The 16,749-nt window shown below is 41.6% G+C and overlaps 1 protein-coding gene across 3 annotated transcripts in view; it reads right to left on the minus strand.

Annotated features, from left to right (window-relative positions):
- Positions 1-16,749, minus strand: part of LOC120909181 — a 108,612-nt gene that overhangs the window by 34,579 nt on the left and 57,284 nt on the right. For all 3 annotated transcript variants that reach the window (XM_040320900.1, XM_040320897.1, XM_040320898.1), the window contains exons 2-4: positions 15,242-15,406; positions 14,255-14,374; positions 9,831-9,887 (exon numbers count right to left, since the gene is read on the minus strand). In XM_040320900.1, the coding sequence (XP_040176834.1) occupies positions 9,831-9,887; positions 14,255-14,374; positions 15,242-15,397 (333 nt within the window). In that variant the 5' untranslated portion in view covers positions 15,398-15,406. The remainder of the gene's footprint in view (positions 1-9,830; positions 9,888-14,254; positions 14,375-15,241; positions 15,407-16,749) is intronic.

Below are 16,749 nucleotides of genomic sequence, written 5' to 3' on the forward strand. Positions count from 1 at the left end.
GAACTGCGCAGGGTCTATGTGGTCACGACGCATGCGTGAACGGCATTTGCGCACGTTAAGGTGCGCCAGCTCACTACGCGGGCAAAATCTTGACAAATCTTATGTGGCGCACACTTTTTTGCATATGTTGATCATATGTGTGCGCTGGTTCACTTTTAAGTCTTTATTGAAGTATATTTATACACAGGACATGTTAGTGTGTGTTGTTTTTTAACATGTTACCTGTTCTATAGAATTTTAAGTAAAAATACTCTTGCCTCGCTAACTCCTCATAAAATGCTATTTATTAAGCCTTTCCCCTCTAATGCATATGTTTGCCTTGGACTAGTTTGGGCATTTAAAGGGGAACTCCACACTCCAATTTTGTTTTCCATTTTCTAATGCATATGTTAGTCTTGGACTAGTTTGGGCATTTAAAGGGGAACTCCACACTCCAATTTTTTTTTTTCCGTTTTCTCATGCATATGTTAACCTTGGACTAGTTTGGGCATTTAAAGGGGAACTCCGCACTATGTGAGCCTTGAGCTGCCTTCACCAATCCAAACCACATACTATTTGAGACCAAACAACAAGGCCAGCTAGGAAAGGCGCAAGAAGAAGGATCGCCCAACTTCCTCCTGAACCATTTAAGGCCACATGCATGCACTCAACCTAGCTGGCTGCCTTTGGGCCATGTTGGGCTCAGCCCAATACCAAGCACAAATCACCTTGTCCACACTGGTTTGGAGGGGCTTTACACATTTTGTAAAGACCCCCTGTCTGAAGCCCCCCCACAACCCCAGTCTAGGCTTGTGTGGAAGAGGCCCTTGTCCCCCCTTTCATGTGCTGGCCTGCTGTGTTTGGCTAGGGGTTTGTTACTGCGTGAGAGGGGCACATTCTTTTGCAATTTTGGGGAGGTCTTTTTCACATGAGCGTTTTACTTTTAAGCCTTTTCAGACCTAAATGGCCTTGTATGTATGGTGTGCAGGGAATTGTTTGTTTTGTGTTTAACCACTTAACCCCCGGACCATATTGCTGCCCAGTGCGATTCGGCACTGCGTTGCTTTAACTGAAATTGCTCGGTCGTGCGACATGGCTTCCAAACAAAATTGGCGTCCTTTTTTTCCCACAAATAGAGGTTTCTTTTGGTGGTATTTGATTACCTCTGCAGTTTTTAGTTTTTGTGCTATAAACAAAAATAGAGCAACAATTTTGAAAAAATAAATATTTTTTACTTTTTGCTATAATAAATATCCCCCAAAAATATATAAAAAAACTTTTTTTTTCCTCAGTTTAGGCCGATACGTATTCTTCTGCATATTTTTCGTAAAAAAAAAATCGCAATTAGCGTTTATTGATTGGTTTGCGCAAATGTTATAGCGTTTACAAAATAGGGGGTATTTTTATGTCATTTTTATTAATATTTTTTTTTCTAGTAATGGCGGCGATCAGCGTTTTTTTTCGGTACTGCGACATTATGGCGGACACTTTGGACACTTTTGACACATTTTTGGGACCATTGGCATTTTTATAGCGATCAGTGCTATAAAAATGCATTGGATTACTATAAAAATGCCACTGGCAGTGAAGGGGTTAACACTAGGGGGCGGGGAAGGGGTTAAGTATGTCCCTGGGTGTGTTCTAACTGTAGGGGGGGTGGCCTCACTAGGGTAAATGACTGATCTTCTGTTCATACATTGTATGAACAGAAGATCAGCATTTCACCCCCTGACAGGACCGGGAGCTGTGTGTTTACACACACAGCTCCCAGTCCCCGCTCTGTAACGAGCAATTGCGGGTGCCCGCCAGGCATGCGCACAGGAGCCGGGGCGAGCGCGCACGCGCCTCTAGTGGCCTGTGCGAGAGCCGACGTAGAGCTACGTGCTCTCGCGCAGGGGAGCCGACTTTCCGCCGTAATATGACGGTGGGCAGTCGGCAAGCAGTTAAACATTGCAGGTGCAATGTAGAATTGTCCTTTTTCTATAAAGCTGTGCATCTTTGAAGCATCATTTTGGAAACATGCTACAATATGCACCACTTTACAGGCAGAGTAACCCCCCCCCCAAGTTACTAGATTCAGCCCAGGTTCACACTGTGGGAGTGAACCTGTGCGAGTTCAGCTAAACTCAAAAATTTTACTTATGCTTGTCAGTCCTGATTTTGGCTGCGATTACAGAGACATTTCTGCATGTTTTGGGCGTGCAAAAATATCAGAAAGTAGGACAGAAATTACTTAGTTCAATCGGTGCAGTGCCGCATATGCGGTGTTGCAATGATTAGGATGGTGCCATTGACAGGAATTGCTGGCAAATGCTGCCTATTTGACATGCAATTTGACATGTTAAATCGCACCAGTGTGAAGCAGGGCTCAGGGCTAGTTCACTCAATAGAAGCGCAGTCCAGATGTGTTCCAGATGCTTTTCTGCATGTGCGTTTATGATGCTTTTTTTGCTGCGTTTTCCAACATTACTGTACAGTGCACTGCAGGGAAAATGTAGAATTTGATATGTTCCATGAACTGGAACGCACTGGAACTGCGAGCATTGGTGTGAACTCTGCCATTCTAAATCCTATTACCTACTTTCACGTCTCTCAAATCGCATGACAAATCGCTCCAATGTGAACCTAGCCTAAGGACAATAACTAGAAGATAAGCCAGCCAAGTGGTGCCTCACAAAATTAACAAGTCCTTTCCCATAGACTGCAATGGTATTTATATTTGAACTTTTGCACACACCTTTGCCTCTTTGTTTTCCCACCCGGACCAGGTAGGGTTGCCACCTCATCCCTTTAAAAAGGAACACATCTGAATTACACAGGTTCTGTGGCTGATTAAGGTGGTAATTAAACTCACTTGGTGCCTTACCTGCATTAAATTAGCCCCAGAATCTGTGTAATTCAGATGTGTTCCTTTTTAAAGGGATGAGGTGGCAACCCGAGGACCAGGGGGTATTTATCCCATTTCTAATTTAGTAGTATGCTGGATGATGTGATTCATTTAGGACAGGGCTTTGCCTTATTTTTTGTTAGCTGAGGAATTTTTTGTCTGGGCATGCTCATGGACTTAGATATTTTCCTGTGCCTTTTGGTGAGTGAAATGCATTTGGTATGGTCTGAGCATGCTCAGGGACTTACCGTAGTTTATTTTTGTCTTTTTTTTGTGTGGATGTTTCTGAGCATGCTTATAGAGCGTGCTTTTTGGGTTAGTAATTGAAGGACATCCTTAACAGGTGGACCCACTTTAAAGTTCAGTCTCTACAAATTGTGTGTTTCAAGGGCTGTGCATGTGTTTTCAATTGCCTCATTAGCACACAAGCCTATGTTATATAAAGCTTTCATAGAGCAGTTGGTATCTGCCCTGAAAAAAGGGCAGAGTGTGTGTGTGTGCGCGCGCGCGTGCGCCCCCGACCAGATTATATGTGGATGTCCATATTGAGTTTGGAACATGTATTTTTTTGTTTTTTTCTGTGTCTTTGCAAATCTATGGAAGAGCACTGGGGCCATCATAAAAAAAATACTAAATTCTGAGTTTCAAAGTCAGAATTCTGAGATTAAAAAGACAGAATTCTGTGTTTCAAAGTCAGAATTCTGAGATTAAATGTCAGAATTCTGAGTTTCAAAGTCAGAATTCTGAGTTTCAAAGTCAGAATTCTGAGTTTCAAAGTCAGAATTCTGAGATTAAATGTCAGAATTCTGAGATTAAATCTCAGAATTCTGAGTTTCTAAATATAGTAGTCTCTAATAGGAGGATTTTAGGAGCAAGTAGCAATAATGTAGTAACACCCATAGACCATCATTCTGCAGACATACAAGTCTGGTGCTCTAGATATAGATCTGTAAATCTATCTTAGTTACAGCATACAGTATGGGGAAGCAGGCAGTGTTGGGCTCTCTGGTTCCTCTACTGTATTAATAGTTCCTCCATTTGCTGTCATCTGCTCTAACATAAAGAGGGATGCTGAAAACGAGTGTATTGTGTGTGTGTGTGTGTGTGTGTGTGTGTGTGTGGGGGGGGGGGGGGGGGTGATGACACAGCTTCCATAGATAACAGAACACAATGCACCCCAACTTTTAGGAAACATTGCACTGTTGCCTCAACATGAGGGAATTGTGAGCACAATGTGTGTCTGTTCAGAACGGCTTGATCAAAGCAATTACATATCTGGACTAATTCTTACAGAGAATGAACCCCATATTACACATAAAAATCAATACAATTAAATAGCTTGAGAAATAGCTCAATGCATAGGGTGACAGACTTGTGTTTGATATTTTGTGGGTTCGAATCCAGGAGAGAGCACAATCTGTTTTTAACCACTTCCTTACTGGGCACTTAAACCCCCTTCCTGCCCAGAGGACTTTTTGCGATTCGGCACTGCGTCGCTTTAACCGACAATTGCGCGGTCGTACGACGTGGCTCCCAAACAAAATTGACGTCCTTTTTTTCCCACAAAGAGAGCTTTCTTTTGGTGGTATTTGATCACCTTTGCGGTTTTTATTTTTTGTGCTATAAACAAAAATAGAGCGACAATTTTGAAAAAAAAATAAAAATGTTTTACTTGTTGCTGTAATAAATGGCTCAATTTAAAAAAAAAAAAAAAAAATTATCCTCAGTCTAGGCCGATACGTATTCTACATATTTTTAGTAAAAAAAAAAAAAAAAAAAATCGCAATAAGCGACTGGTTTGCGCAAAAGTTAGAGCGCCTACAAAATAAGGGACAGAATTATTATTTTTTTATTATTATTTTTTTTACTAGTAATGGCGGCGATCTGCAATTTTTATTGCGACTGCGACGTTATGGCGGACACATCGGACACTTTTGACACATTTTTGGCGCCATTCATATTTATACTGCAATCAGTGCTATAAATATGCACTAATTACTGTATAAATGTGACTGGCAGGGAAGGGGTTAACACTAGGGGGTGAGGAAGGGGTTAAATGTGTACCCTGATTAGTGTTCTAACTGTGGGGGAAGGGGGGTGACTGGGGGGGTGACCGATCTGTGTCTCTATGTACAAGAGACACAGATCCGTCTCCTCTCTCCCTGACAGTACCGCTGTCTGCGAGAGCCGGGAATGAGAGATGATCTCATATGTAAACATATGAGATCATCTCTCATTGGCCGCACAGATCGCCTAGGAAACGGCCGCTCCGATTGGCCGTTCACAGCGATCTGTGATTGGCTGTGTCCAAGGGACACGGCCAGCACAGCAGTTCCCCGCTGCGCGCTCGGGAGCGCGCGCGGGGAACGAGCAAAGGGGCTGCCGTCAATTGACGGCGGCTCAGAGATTTAGAACCACCCCGCGGCCGTCAATAGTCGTACGGCCGTCGGGAAGTGGTTAAGTTATATATATACATATTATTTTATACATTGCTCTTAGATTAAATAGAGATGTCCCAATACCAATATTAGTAAATCAATATATTGAAAATGTATATGTCTTAAAAAAATTAAGCTCTGAGCTGGATTCGAACCCAAAACTTATACCCACAGAAGTCTATTACTCTAACCATTGAGCTATTGCACAAGTCATGAAACTCTAATGATATTTTAGGTTTAATATGAGGTTCATTCTCTGTAAGAATTAGTTCAGACATGTAATTGCTATGATCAAGCCGTTCTGACCATAGACACACATTGTCCTTCTGCCTTCTAGCCATTCACAATTCTCTCATGTTGGGGCCACAGTGCAATGTTTCCTAAAAGTTGGGGTGCATTGTGTTCTGTTATCTATGGAAGCTGTGTCATCACCCCCCCCCCCCACACACACAGACAATACACTCTTTTTAAGCATCCCTCTTTATGTTAGAGCAAATGACAGCAAACTGAGGAACTATTAATACAGTAGAGGAACCAGAGAGCCCAGCGCTGCCTGCTTCCCCATACTGTATGCTGTAACTAAGATAGATTTAAAGATCTACATATAGAGCACAAAACGTGTATGTCTGCAGAATCATGGTGTATGGGTGTTACTACATTATTGCTAAATGCTCCTAAAATCCTCCTAATATAGACTACTATATTTAGAAACTCAGAATTCTGAGATTAAATCTCAGAATTCTGACTTTGAAACTCAGAATTCTGAGTTTCAAAGTCAGAATTCTGAGATTTAAAGTCAGAATTCTGAGATTAAATGTCAGAATTCTGAGATTAAAAGTCAGAATTCTGAGTTTCAAAGTCAGAATTCTGAGATTAAATGTCAGAATTCTGAGATTAAATGTCAGAATTCTGAGATTAAAAGTCAGAATTCTGAGTTTCAAAGTCAGAATTCTGAGATTAAATGTCAGAATTCTGAGATTAAATGTCAGAATTCTGAGATTCAGCCCTGGTTCACACTGGGTACGATTTGGAACGATTTGAGATGCGATTTGACATGTCAAATCACATCTCAAATCGGCGGCAATTGTCGGCAATGGCACTGTCCTAATCAGTGCGACGCCGCATCTGCGATTTCAAAAAGTAGTTCCTGTACTACTTTTTGCGATTTCGGGCCGCGATTTACATTAAATTGCGGCCGAAATCGCGGTAAATCGCGGCAAAATCGCGCCCGCGAAATCGCGGTAAAATCGCACATTTTACCGCGATTTTGAATTCGCAGCAGTGTGAACCTAGGCCAAAAGTCAGAATTCTGAGTTTCAAAGTCAGAATTCTGAGATTGAGCCCTGGTTCACACTGGGTACGATTTGGAACGATTTGAGATGCGATTTGACATGTCAAATCGCATCTCAAATCGGCGGCAATTGTCGGCAATGGCACTGTCCTAATCAGTGCGACGCCGCATCTGCGATTTCAAAAAGTAGTTCCTGTACTACTTTTTGCGATTTCGGGCCGCGATTTACATTAAATTGCGGCCGAAATCGCGGCAAATCGCGGCAAAATCGCGGCATTTTACCGCGATTTTGAATTCGCAGCAGTGTGAACCTAGGCTTAATCTCAGAATTCTGAGATTAAAAGTCAGAATTTTGAGTTTCAAAGTCAGAATTCTGAGATTAAATCTCAGAATTCTGAGTTTCTAAATATAGTAGTCTCTATTAGGAGGATTTTAGGAGCAATTAAGAATAATGTAGTAACACCCATAGACCATCATTCTGCAGACATACAAGTCTTTTGCTCTGTATATGGATCTGTAAATCTATTTTACAGTATGGGGAAGCAGGCAGTGTTGGGCTCTCTGGTTCCTCAGTTTGCTGTCATCTGCTCTAACATAAAGAGGGATGCTTAAAAAGAGTGTATTGTCTGTGTGTGTGTGTGGGGGGGGGGGGGGTGATGACACAGCTTCCATAGATAACAGAACACAATGCACCCCAACTTTTAGGAAACATTGCACTGTGGCCCCAACATGAGAGAATTGTGAATGGCTAGAAGGCAGAAGGACAATGTGTGTCTATGGTCAGAACGGCTTGATCATAGCAATTACACGTCTGAACTAATTCTTACAGAGAATGAACCTCATATTAAACCTAAAACATCATTAGAGTTTAATGACTTGGGCAATAGCTCAATAGTTAGAGTAATAGATTTCTGTGGGTATAAGTTTTGGGTTCGAATCCAGCTCAGAGCTTAATTTTTTTAAGACATATACATTTTCAATATATTGATTTACTAATATTGGTATTGGGACATCTCTATTTAATCTAAGAGCAATGTATAAAATAATATGTATATATATAACTTAACCACTTCAATACAGGGCCTATTCTGGCACTTCTCTCCTACATGTAAAAATCATTATTCTTTTGCTAGAAAATTACGCAGAACCCCCAAATATTATATATGTTTTTTTAGCAGACACCCTAGGGAATAAAACGACGGTCATTGCAACGTTTTATCTTGCACGGTATTCGCGCAATAATTTTTCAAACGCCCTTTTTTTGGAAAAAAATTGTTTCATGAATTAAAAAAATAACAAAACAGTAAAGTTAGCCCAATTTTTTTGTATAATGTGAAAGATTATGTTACACCGAGTAAATAGATACCTAACATGTCACGCTTTAAAATTGCGCATACTCATGGAATGGCGCCAAACTTTGGTACTTAAAAATCTCCATAGGCAACGCTTTAATTTTTTTTTTACAGGTTACCAGTTTAGATTTACAGAGGAGATCTAGTTCTAGATTTGTTGCTGGCACTCTAACGCATGCGGCGATACCTCACATGTGGTTTAAACGGCGTTCACATATGTCGGCGGGACTTACATGTGCGTTCGCTACTGCGCGCGAGCTACCGGGGACAGGGGCGTTTTAATTTTATTTTTTATTCTTTTATTTATTTTTTTACTTCTTTTTTTCTTTTTTTACACTTCTTTTCTAATTTTTTTTTTTTTTTTTTTTTACTTTTATTCCTATTACAAGGAATGTAAACATCCCTTGTAATAGGAAATGTGTGTGACAGGTCCTCTTTATGGAGAGAGGCGGGGTCAATAAGACCCCACATCTCTCCTCCAGGCTGGAAACCATGAGATCGGTGAAAAAAAATTCACCGATCTCATGAATACTGTTGCTTACTAGCCGCAATTGCGGCTTTGTTTACTTACGGGGACCCGGGCGTGACGTCATCACATCGCGCCCGGGTCCTCCGACGGTCATAGAGATGACTGGTGACCATCTGGTCACCAGTCATCTCTATGCTTCCTGCGAACGCCGGACGATTCTTTCTCCGGGCCCCCGATGGCACGGGAGAGCCCGGAGAAGCACCGGATGGCGGCGGGAGGGGGGGATGTCCCCTCCCGCCGCCTGTAAGAACGATCAAGCGGCGGAACCGCCGCTATGATCATTCTTATGCTCCGCAGAATCGCCGTCAGAACAAAAGGATATCTGGATGATGCCTCTAGCTGCAGGCATCATTCAGATATCCACCCGCAAAGCCCAGGACGTCATTTGACGTCCACCCAGGATGGGAGATCCCATCTGTGGACGTCAAATGACAATGGGCGGGTATTGAAGTGGTTAAAAACAGATTGTGCTCTCTCCTGGATTCGAACCCACAAAATATCAAACACAAGTCTGTCACTCTATGCATTGAGCTATTTCTCAAGCAATATAATTTTATAGATTTTTATGTGTAATATGGGGTTCATTCTCTGTAAGAATTAGTCCAGACATGTAATTGCTATGATCAAGCCATTCTGAACAAAGACACACATTGTTCTCACAATTCCCTCATGTTGGGGCAACAGAGCAATGTTTCCTAAAAGTTGGGGTGCATTGTGTTCTGTTATCTATGGAAGCTGTGTCATCACCCCCCCCCCCCCCCCCCCACACACACACACACAGACAATACACTCGTTTTTCAGCATCCCTCTTTATGTTAGAGCAAATGACAGCAAATGGAGGAATTATTAATACAGTAGAGGAACCAGAGAGCCCAGCACTGCCTGCTTCCCCATACTGTATGCTGTAACTAAGATAGATTTACAGATCTATATCTAGAGCACCAGACTTGTATGTCTGCAGAATGATGGTCTATGGGTGTTACTACATTATTGCTAATTGCTCCTAAAATCCTCCTAATAGAGACTACTATATTTAGAAACTTAATCTCAGAATTCTGACTTTGAAACTCAGAATTCTGACTTTGAAACTCAGAATTCTGACATTTAATCTCAGAATTCTGACATTTAATCTCAGAATTCTGACATTTAATCTCAGAATTCTGACTTTGAAACACAGAATTCTGTCTTTTTAATCTCAGAATTCTGACTTTGAAACTCAGAATTTAGTATTTTTTTTTTATGATGGCCCCAGGGCTCTTCCTTGGTAATTTGTATTATAGGTATTATTTTCTGTAGAGTGTTTAGAGTTTTTGTGTTTTTTTTTTTTTTATGCAGCTAACAATATCACACTTACCATAGTAATTTTCTCCTTTAATATAGCATTTAAACAGGCAACTCCTGCTGCAAATACCTGGAAAGAAAGCAGAAGACTATATATAAATAACATATACTGTATTGTATGTATGTGTGTATATATACATATCTTGTACAGAATGCCAGGAATGGGTCAGTGATGGCAAAAATGGATCACCATTCTTTGGGTTTTGGTCCCTTTGAGGCAGTGTCACACTATTTGCAGGTGTACCATGGGATATTTCAGGGAGCCATCAGCAAAGACTGGATATTTCGGGGAGCCATCAGCATAGACGGCAGTCTGCAAATCTGCAATGGTTGGAGCACAGTGTGACACACGGGGCCTGCCGGAAAGTGGCTCACCAGGAGGAAATTACGTGTTTTTAGAGCATGCGCGATAGTAGTCCATACTAGAGAGGCCGCAATGCTCATTTCTCAAGAGAGAGCGAGCCCAGTACCTGTGAACCAACCTCTGTCTGTACCAACTTCACCAGCATCAACCACACCACGGAAGCACCTTCTAAAGCAGTGGTCATCAGAGCCCACTAACAGGCCAGGTTTTATGTATTACCTTGGGGGGGTTGCAGACTGGAATACTGCAATCACTGAGCAGCAAATAATATCACCTGTGATGTATTTCGGTTATCTTGCAGACCTGGCCTGTTAGTGGGCCCTGAGGACAGGGTTGATGACCACTGTTCTAAAGTATGTATGTCTGTTTAATTAACAAACTGCGCAACATTAGGCCCAAGACAGAACCCTGACAATACTGGTGACCTCCAGGGTTAGGGAGAGCTGACATCCTTCCTTGTAGAGTGGTTTACCAGGCATGGTGGGTGTAATGCAAGAAAGAAATTATGGGCGCCAGTCACTTTTGGATGCGAACAAGAGATTTATAGTCTCTTAACAGAACTGTGGGAAAGAGGGTTAGGGCCAGGACACCCTTGAGTAGATGCAATGGTAGTTATCAGAACGGGAGACTTCTATAGGTAGACAGCTACACAGTGAAAGGCCTCCAGCCGGATAACATTTCTGAACAGTCCTTTACTTACCTCACAGTATCCCACTGTAGATCTTGACTCACTGAGCTCGCAGTCTCTCACTAGACTTCCAAATCCCAGTCATCACTGGATCCCCTGAGCTCTTCCACAGCTATCCCGCTGCACTCCTCAAGCGTCACCCCCGCTATCCTGCTGGGAGTCCTGCTCAGGTACTTGCTTTGACTTACTCACTGTGGTCACTGGTAGCATGGTGGATGGTCCCTTAGAGGCGACAACTTCTCCTCTACCTCCAACCACAACTGCCTCCCAGTCCGGCTGAATCTTCACAAACTCGGTTGGACTCTAATCCTGCAGTCCCAACCCTACGCTGCTTCTCCTGGATATGCTACAGGTAGCCTAGCAGCCAGGTGTCACCAGGATAGGCCTCAGGCTTCTGGTCTAGCATATCAGGGCAATATAACACACATCTACCCAGACAGCCGTCCAGGTCGCACAGAACCCTCAACAACCTGACTCCACCCAAATAAATAGGCTCTCCCAGCAGGCCAAGGGACTTAAAGAAGCCCCCACCAATTGGCTGAGACACCCCATCCATTCCTGATCTGTCCTTGCTATGCCCTTGTCTTATCTAATGTCGCCAGCTACAATGCCACCTAGTAACAGAAGAGAGTGCAGCAATTCCAGAATTAGGGATAAATCAGTGGATCTCCTAACAATTAGCCAGAACCATTACTAACTAGTAAACTAAATTTGTTAGTGTGACGGGAGGGCCCGTGGAACCCAGAATCCCTTGGAAAGTATGGGATACCCTTGTTTCAGCTCCCTATGCACCTCTTATGTCTAAGTCACCCTGTGTCTATTAGGGGCACGGGGTGAGCTAGAAAATAATTCACATTAAGAATGTGGCTTGGGTTACTTAAAATGGAACCCTGTATATGCCATATTACATGCTGTTAGGAGGTTCTGATGTCAACTTCAGTCACCTGTCCACCTGTCTGTTGTCTGTTATAATGTAAATGAGCTTAGTGTGGCTTCTCTTACACCCATTGTTGTCTGGGCTAACCTTGCAATTGTATGAAGGTGTTCTGTGTTGATATGTATGATAATGTATCATCTACTGTGTAACAATGACCAGATTGCTTAAAGGGATTCGTTTATGAGCTCATGTTAATTAGGTTCTGGTTACACTGGTGTATTGCTAGAGTAATATGAGCAGGTTGTAGGAACCTCCTCTTTTACTGTATATAAGACTGTATTCCTCAATAAAGATTTCGATTTCTGCATGACCCTCAACATGCAGCTTCGTCTCGTATTTGGGGGAGAATTATTCGTATGGGTTTCTTGTTAGGCTGGTTGGAGTGTCTGGTAGCTGCCTTTGTGTTTGGGAATGGAATGTCCTAAACGACTTTAACCCCTTTCATACTCGGGGTGTCGTTACAGTAAGCACCAGGGTGCTACATCATTATGTTATTTTGCTGACTTAACCAAGTTTTTTTTACCTCAAGATAACTTTATGATTAAAACATCCAATTTACAAACCTATATAGCAACCTATATAGGGTTTATTTCTTTGCATGAAATAAATATTTAAAGAAAACCATTATTCCTCAAAAAAAAATATTTTATTGCCACCTCAAATTGCTCCATTTTATGCAACTCTCAATAGACATCTCAAACACCCTGACATCTTTGTAGGAATCTTGCTGCATGCATTATAGGAAGTGAAAATCTGTTGCTAATCCTTGTGACCTGAACCTCGCTTCAATGTGATTTGCTCTCGAAAGCAGGCACATCCTTCACATTACATTTAAATATATACATAGTTACATAGTAGGTGAGGTTGAAAAAAGACAAGTCCAACCTATGTGGACTTTATATGTAAAAATAAATAACGTTCTTCACCACAAAAATTGTTAAATCTTTTCAGATGTGCCCAAAATACATCTTTTTAGTGCGCAGTAAAGACAAAAAAGTTTGAGAAACACTGCTTTAAGGAGGTAAGATTTGAATGTAGTTTTGAGCAATTTAGAATACCCATGCAGGGTGAGGGGTTCCATTTGGAAAGGTGTAAAATGAATTTGTTTGCCGAAATTGGTAAGTGCTTACATGGGATCAAGATTTCAGAGACTCAGAGAGCTTTATTTAGCAAAAATAAAGTAAATAGTTCATAATCCTGCTTAAACAAACAACATAATGGCCCATTGCCAATATGCCAGTCCCACACTTGGGTTTTAGGGTTCCTATCTTCGGGGTTCAGAAAAAGCTTCAAAGAGCTCAGAAGAACAAAGTATCAGTGTCCAAATAGTCAACAATATTTTCACAGCTGCAATTCACACCACACTACTTCATAGATATGTGCAGATGCCTTCCTGCTGCTTTTTAAGCCTTCCTTGCAGGTGGGTTAATGCTTTTGAAACCAAAGTCCCTATAATCAGAGCTTGAAAGCTTTTTTTTTTCACCAAGGTCTTTCTGAGCCTTTGAATTCCTGGTTCCAAATGGGGATTAATTTCAATGGGCAGGGGCGGTGGTGGAGCTCCCACAACGCCCCAAAGATGCTGCTTGCAGGACTTTTTTTTCTGTCCTGCAAGCGCACTGCAGGAGAGCCAGTTTACAGGTGCTTTTCAGGCACTATTTTAGTGCAAAAATGCCTGTAAAATGCCTCAGTGTGAAACAAGACACTGTCACATTCTCATATCAACGTTCTCCTCTGTGGCTGAAACCGATATCAGCAGTGTCAGCAATCCTGTGGTCGTGCTTGGGTCTAGTGACTGGCAATGTCGCAGAGGAGCAGGTCACATGTTCCTTCATACTCTGAAGTGTTGGGTACTCTCGCTGGCTGAAGAGGAGGAAAGGTTTGAATAAAGTAAACAATTTGAAAAAAAATAAAAACTTACTGTACTCCTTTTCATGCAAAAAGTAAAAAAACTTGTACAAATTAAACAAAACAATTTTAATTTTGTTACTGTACTAATTCTTTACTACTACAAGAAAATGAGCGTTAACACTTACTATTATTGATTGGCCCAATATGACTGTTGTGCAGAGATCGATGATACAAACATGGGCAAACAATGAGTCAGAAGATGCTCAGCAGTCAGCGCTATAAACAGTGTCAGGATGCATTTTCCTTTAATTTCATTTAATGAGAAACCACTGAGTGGCACAAGGGGGAGGGCTGTATAGTGAATGCAAATCTTATTTTTATTATCTGATTCTCACAGACCCCTCTGAAACACATCAATGGACCACTTAGGGGTCCATGGGCCCCAGGTTAAGAACCCCTGATACATCCCAAAATATTAAGGCCTTCAAGTGGGGATTGCACAAATGTACGAAAAAACAAAACAAAAAAAACAGTTTGGGCATATGTATCATGGTCAGCAGTTTTTTTGTCATGATCGGTGTGAATCCCCTAGTATCTTACCACCACTCCTCCCCATATGTAGACTCCACTTTTGAGTGTCAGAGACACAATCTCAGTTTCTGATGCATAAAATACGACTCCTGTAAACATCTGCAAAATTCCAATAAGCATCAGAACTGCCTGCAAAAGATAAATTGAAAAAAAGAAAGAAAAAGAGATCAGTAAAATGTTGTGGCAAATCCACAAGGAACTTTTTCATAAATCTGTGTTATGTAACAGCATTTCAGTTTTAGCTAGTAGTAGTTATTCCCATTTAAAAGAGAAATATGGCCCATGGTTTTTTCGCCATACTTCTCCTGTCACGGGGGTGCACTTACTTTTGCTCTCCTGTGACCCAGAATCAGCTGATAGATGATGGTTGGCAATAGCCAGCTGAGGTGGCAGAGCTGCTACATGCTCTAGCAGTCCCACCAAGACAACAGTTTGCAAACCCATCTTTGTATCACAGCGTCCCTAAAAATTGGTTTTCTACTTTGGGTTACCAATACAGACCGTTTATCTTACAACAACCTGTTTATGTCATCACTGTGTGACCACTATGAGTTCTTGGCTAAGGTAATTGGTGGTGTCAGTAGAAGGGAGGTTATGGCCAGGGCCAGAGTACAAGCAGAGGACCCAGTAACAACAGTGGCTCTTTCAGGGATAGTGCTACACATGATACACAGCCTTGAGTGTTAATACAATAATGTGTTCATTATACATTAAAGGTCTATTTTAAAGCTGGGAGGTACGAACAGGCCTATATTCACTGGCCATACATGTTAAAAGCTATTTGTGCAATCCCTTTATCCAAACTATGCAGTGTGAGGGCTTCCCCAAACAATACATTTGATTCAACTTAGATCCAATCAAGCAGGCCCTTTCCCTACATAGTTATTGGTGAATCTAAAGAAGATTTTGATAAAGAAGAATGTGATGTCTATGTTCAGCTTGAGAAATTAGACAAACTTTTCCTACCTCAAGATATCATACAGTTCAATAACTCACACTTAAAGCCTTGACAGGTATCTTCTTGAAGTATTTGTTGGTCACAGGAGTCAAAGTGGTGGTGGATGGGAATACATCTGAGCCATGGGGATCTGGAGCAGGAATCACCTGTGTCCTAATAAAAAGGTTCCCAACCTGGGATGTGGTGTAAGACATCTTCTAAAGCTGCAAGGACACAGGAAAAAGATTAGTGGATGGTGTGAGCATATTCAATCTTTATTTTTTATTTTTTACTTTTGAGAGAGTGAGGTAGGGTAACTTTTGGCCAAATTTTGGAAATTTTTTAACATTTCTGTTTTGTTTTTTGATGGGTTTTAGACAAAACAGAACATGGGGACACAATCTGTCTATTTGGCAGGTCCCGCCTTCTTCCTACAACAGCAGCATGGACCACAATCAAAACACAATTTATACTAAAGTAAGGAAGGTTAGAACCTCTTTTAGGATTGTATTGCTGTGTGTGTGCTCCATTGAGGAAACATTACATAATATAAATACTGAACTGCTGCATTAACTATTCCATATTGCCTGACTGAAACGGAAAGGACGTTCAAAGTACATAAAGTATCTAATAATAGTGCTGGTACATCGCTCCCCCTACTGGATCATGGAAGTGAAAAAATATTCTCAATCCTCTATTGTGAATAATACTCAGTAAAGAATAAAGACAAACAATGACCAATAAGAGCAATCCAACAATCCCTTTAAACAAATAAACGTAATTGTGATAAACAAATGCAATAAACCACCGCTGTGATATCAATGTCCATAGGTGAAAAACATCTTGCGTGTAGGCCAGTAGCAAAAAGATATATAAACAAATATCTGTGGCATGACAAAATATATTTTGAAAGGATCAAAGGAAATCCGTGGGTAATGTGCTAGCACGCAACCACCTTCAGTGTCCCTCCACCTTCACTCATATGCGCTCACCTCCACTCTGGATCTAATACAGGTCACCTTGCACTTTCCCCTTTAAGGGCTATATGGACCCTGAAAGGAAATAAAGATTTTCTCAAACTACCAGGCATTTATATAAAGGCCCCCAGAAGATATAGTTACATAATTGGTAAGGTTGAAAAATGACACAAGGCCATCAAGTCCAACCTGTGTGTGTGCACTTTATATTAATATTTCATTGTATAGCCCTGTATGTTTTGGTAGTTTAGGTGCCTATCTAATAGTTTTTTTTAAATTAGCCATGCTCCCTACTGAAACCACTGCTTGTGGAAGAGAATTCCACATTCTTGGGGGGCGTGGCTTGGCACGCAACGTGGATGGACGCTAAATAGAGGAGCTCCGGCTATCTGGAAGAATCACGAGACAAAAGACCCGTGCTAAGGATGACTATGTCCACGCTGATCAAGGGGGCGATACATAACAGATCCCTGTGCTCGATGGGCACCCAGAAGAACAAAATCTCGCCGGCTAACTTAAATAAATACTGCTACAGCTGTGGAGACAAAGGATCCAAGATGGCACTGACTCACAGAACGGCCAGAGGAGAC

Source organism: Rana temporaria, chromosome 8, assembly GCF_905171775.1.
Source record: "Rana temporaria chromosome 8, aRanTem1.1, whole genome shotgun sequence".
Classification (NCBI taxonomy): Eukaryota; Metazoa; Chordata; class Amphibia; order Anura; family Ranidae; genus Rana; species Rana temporaria.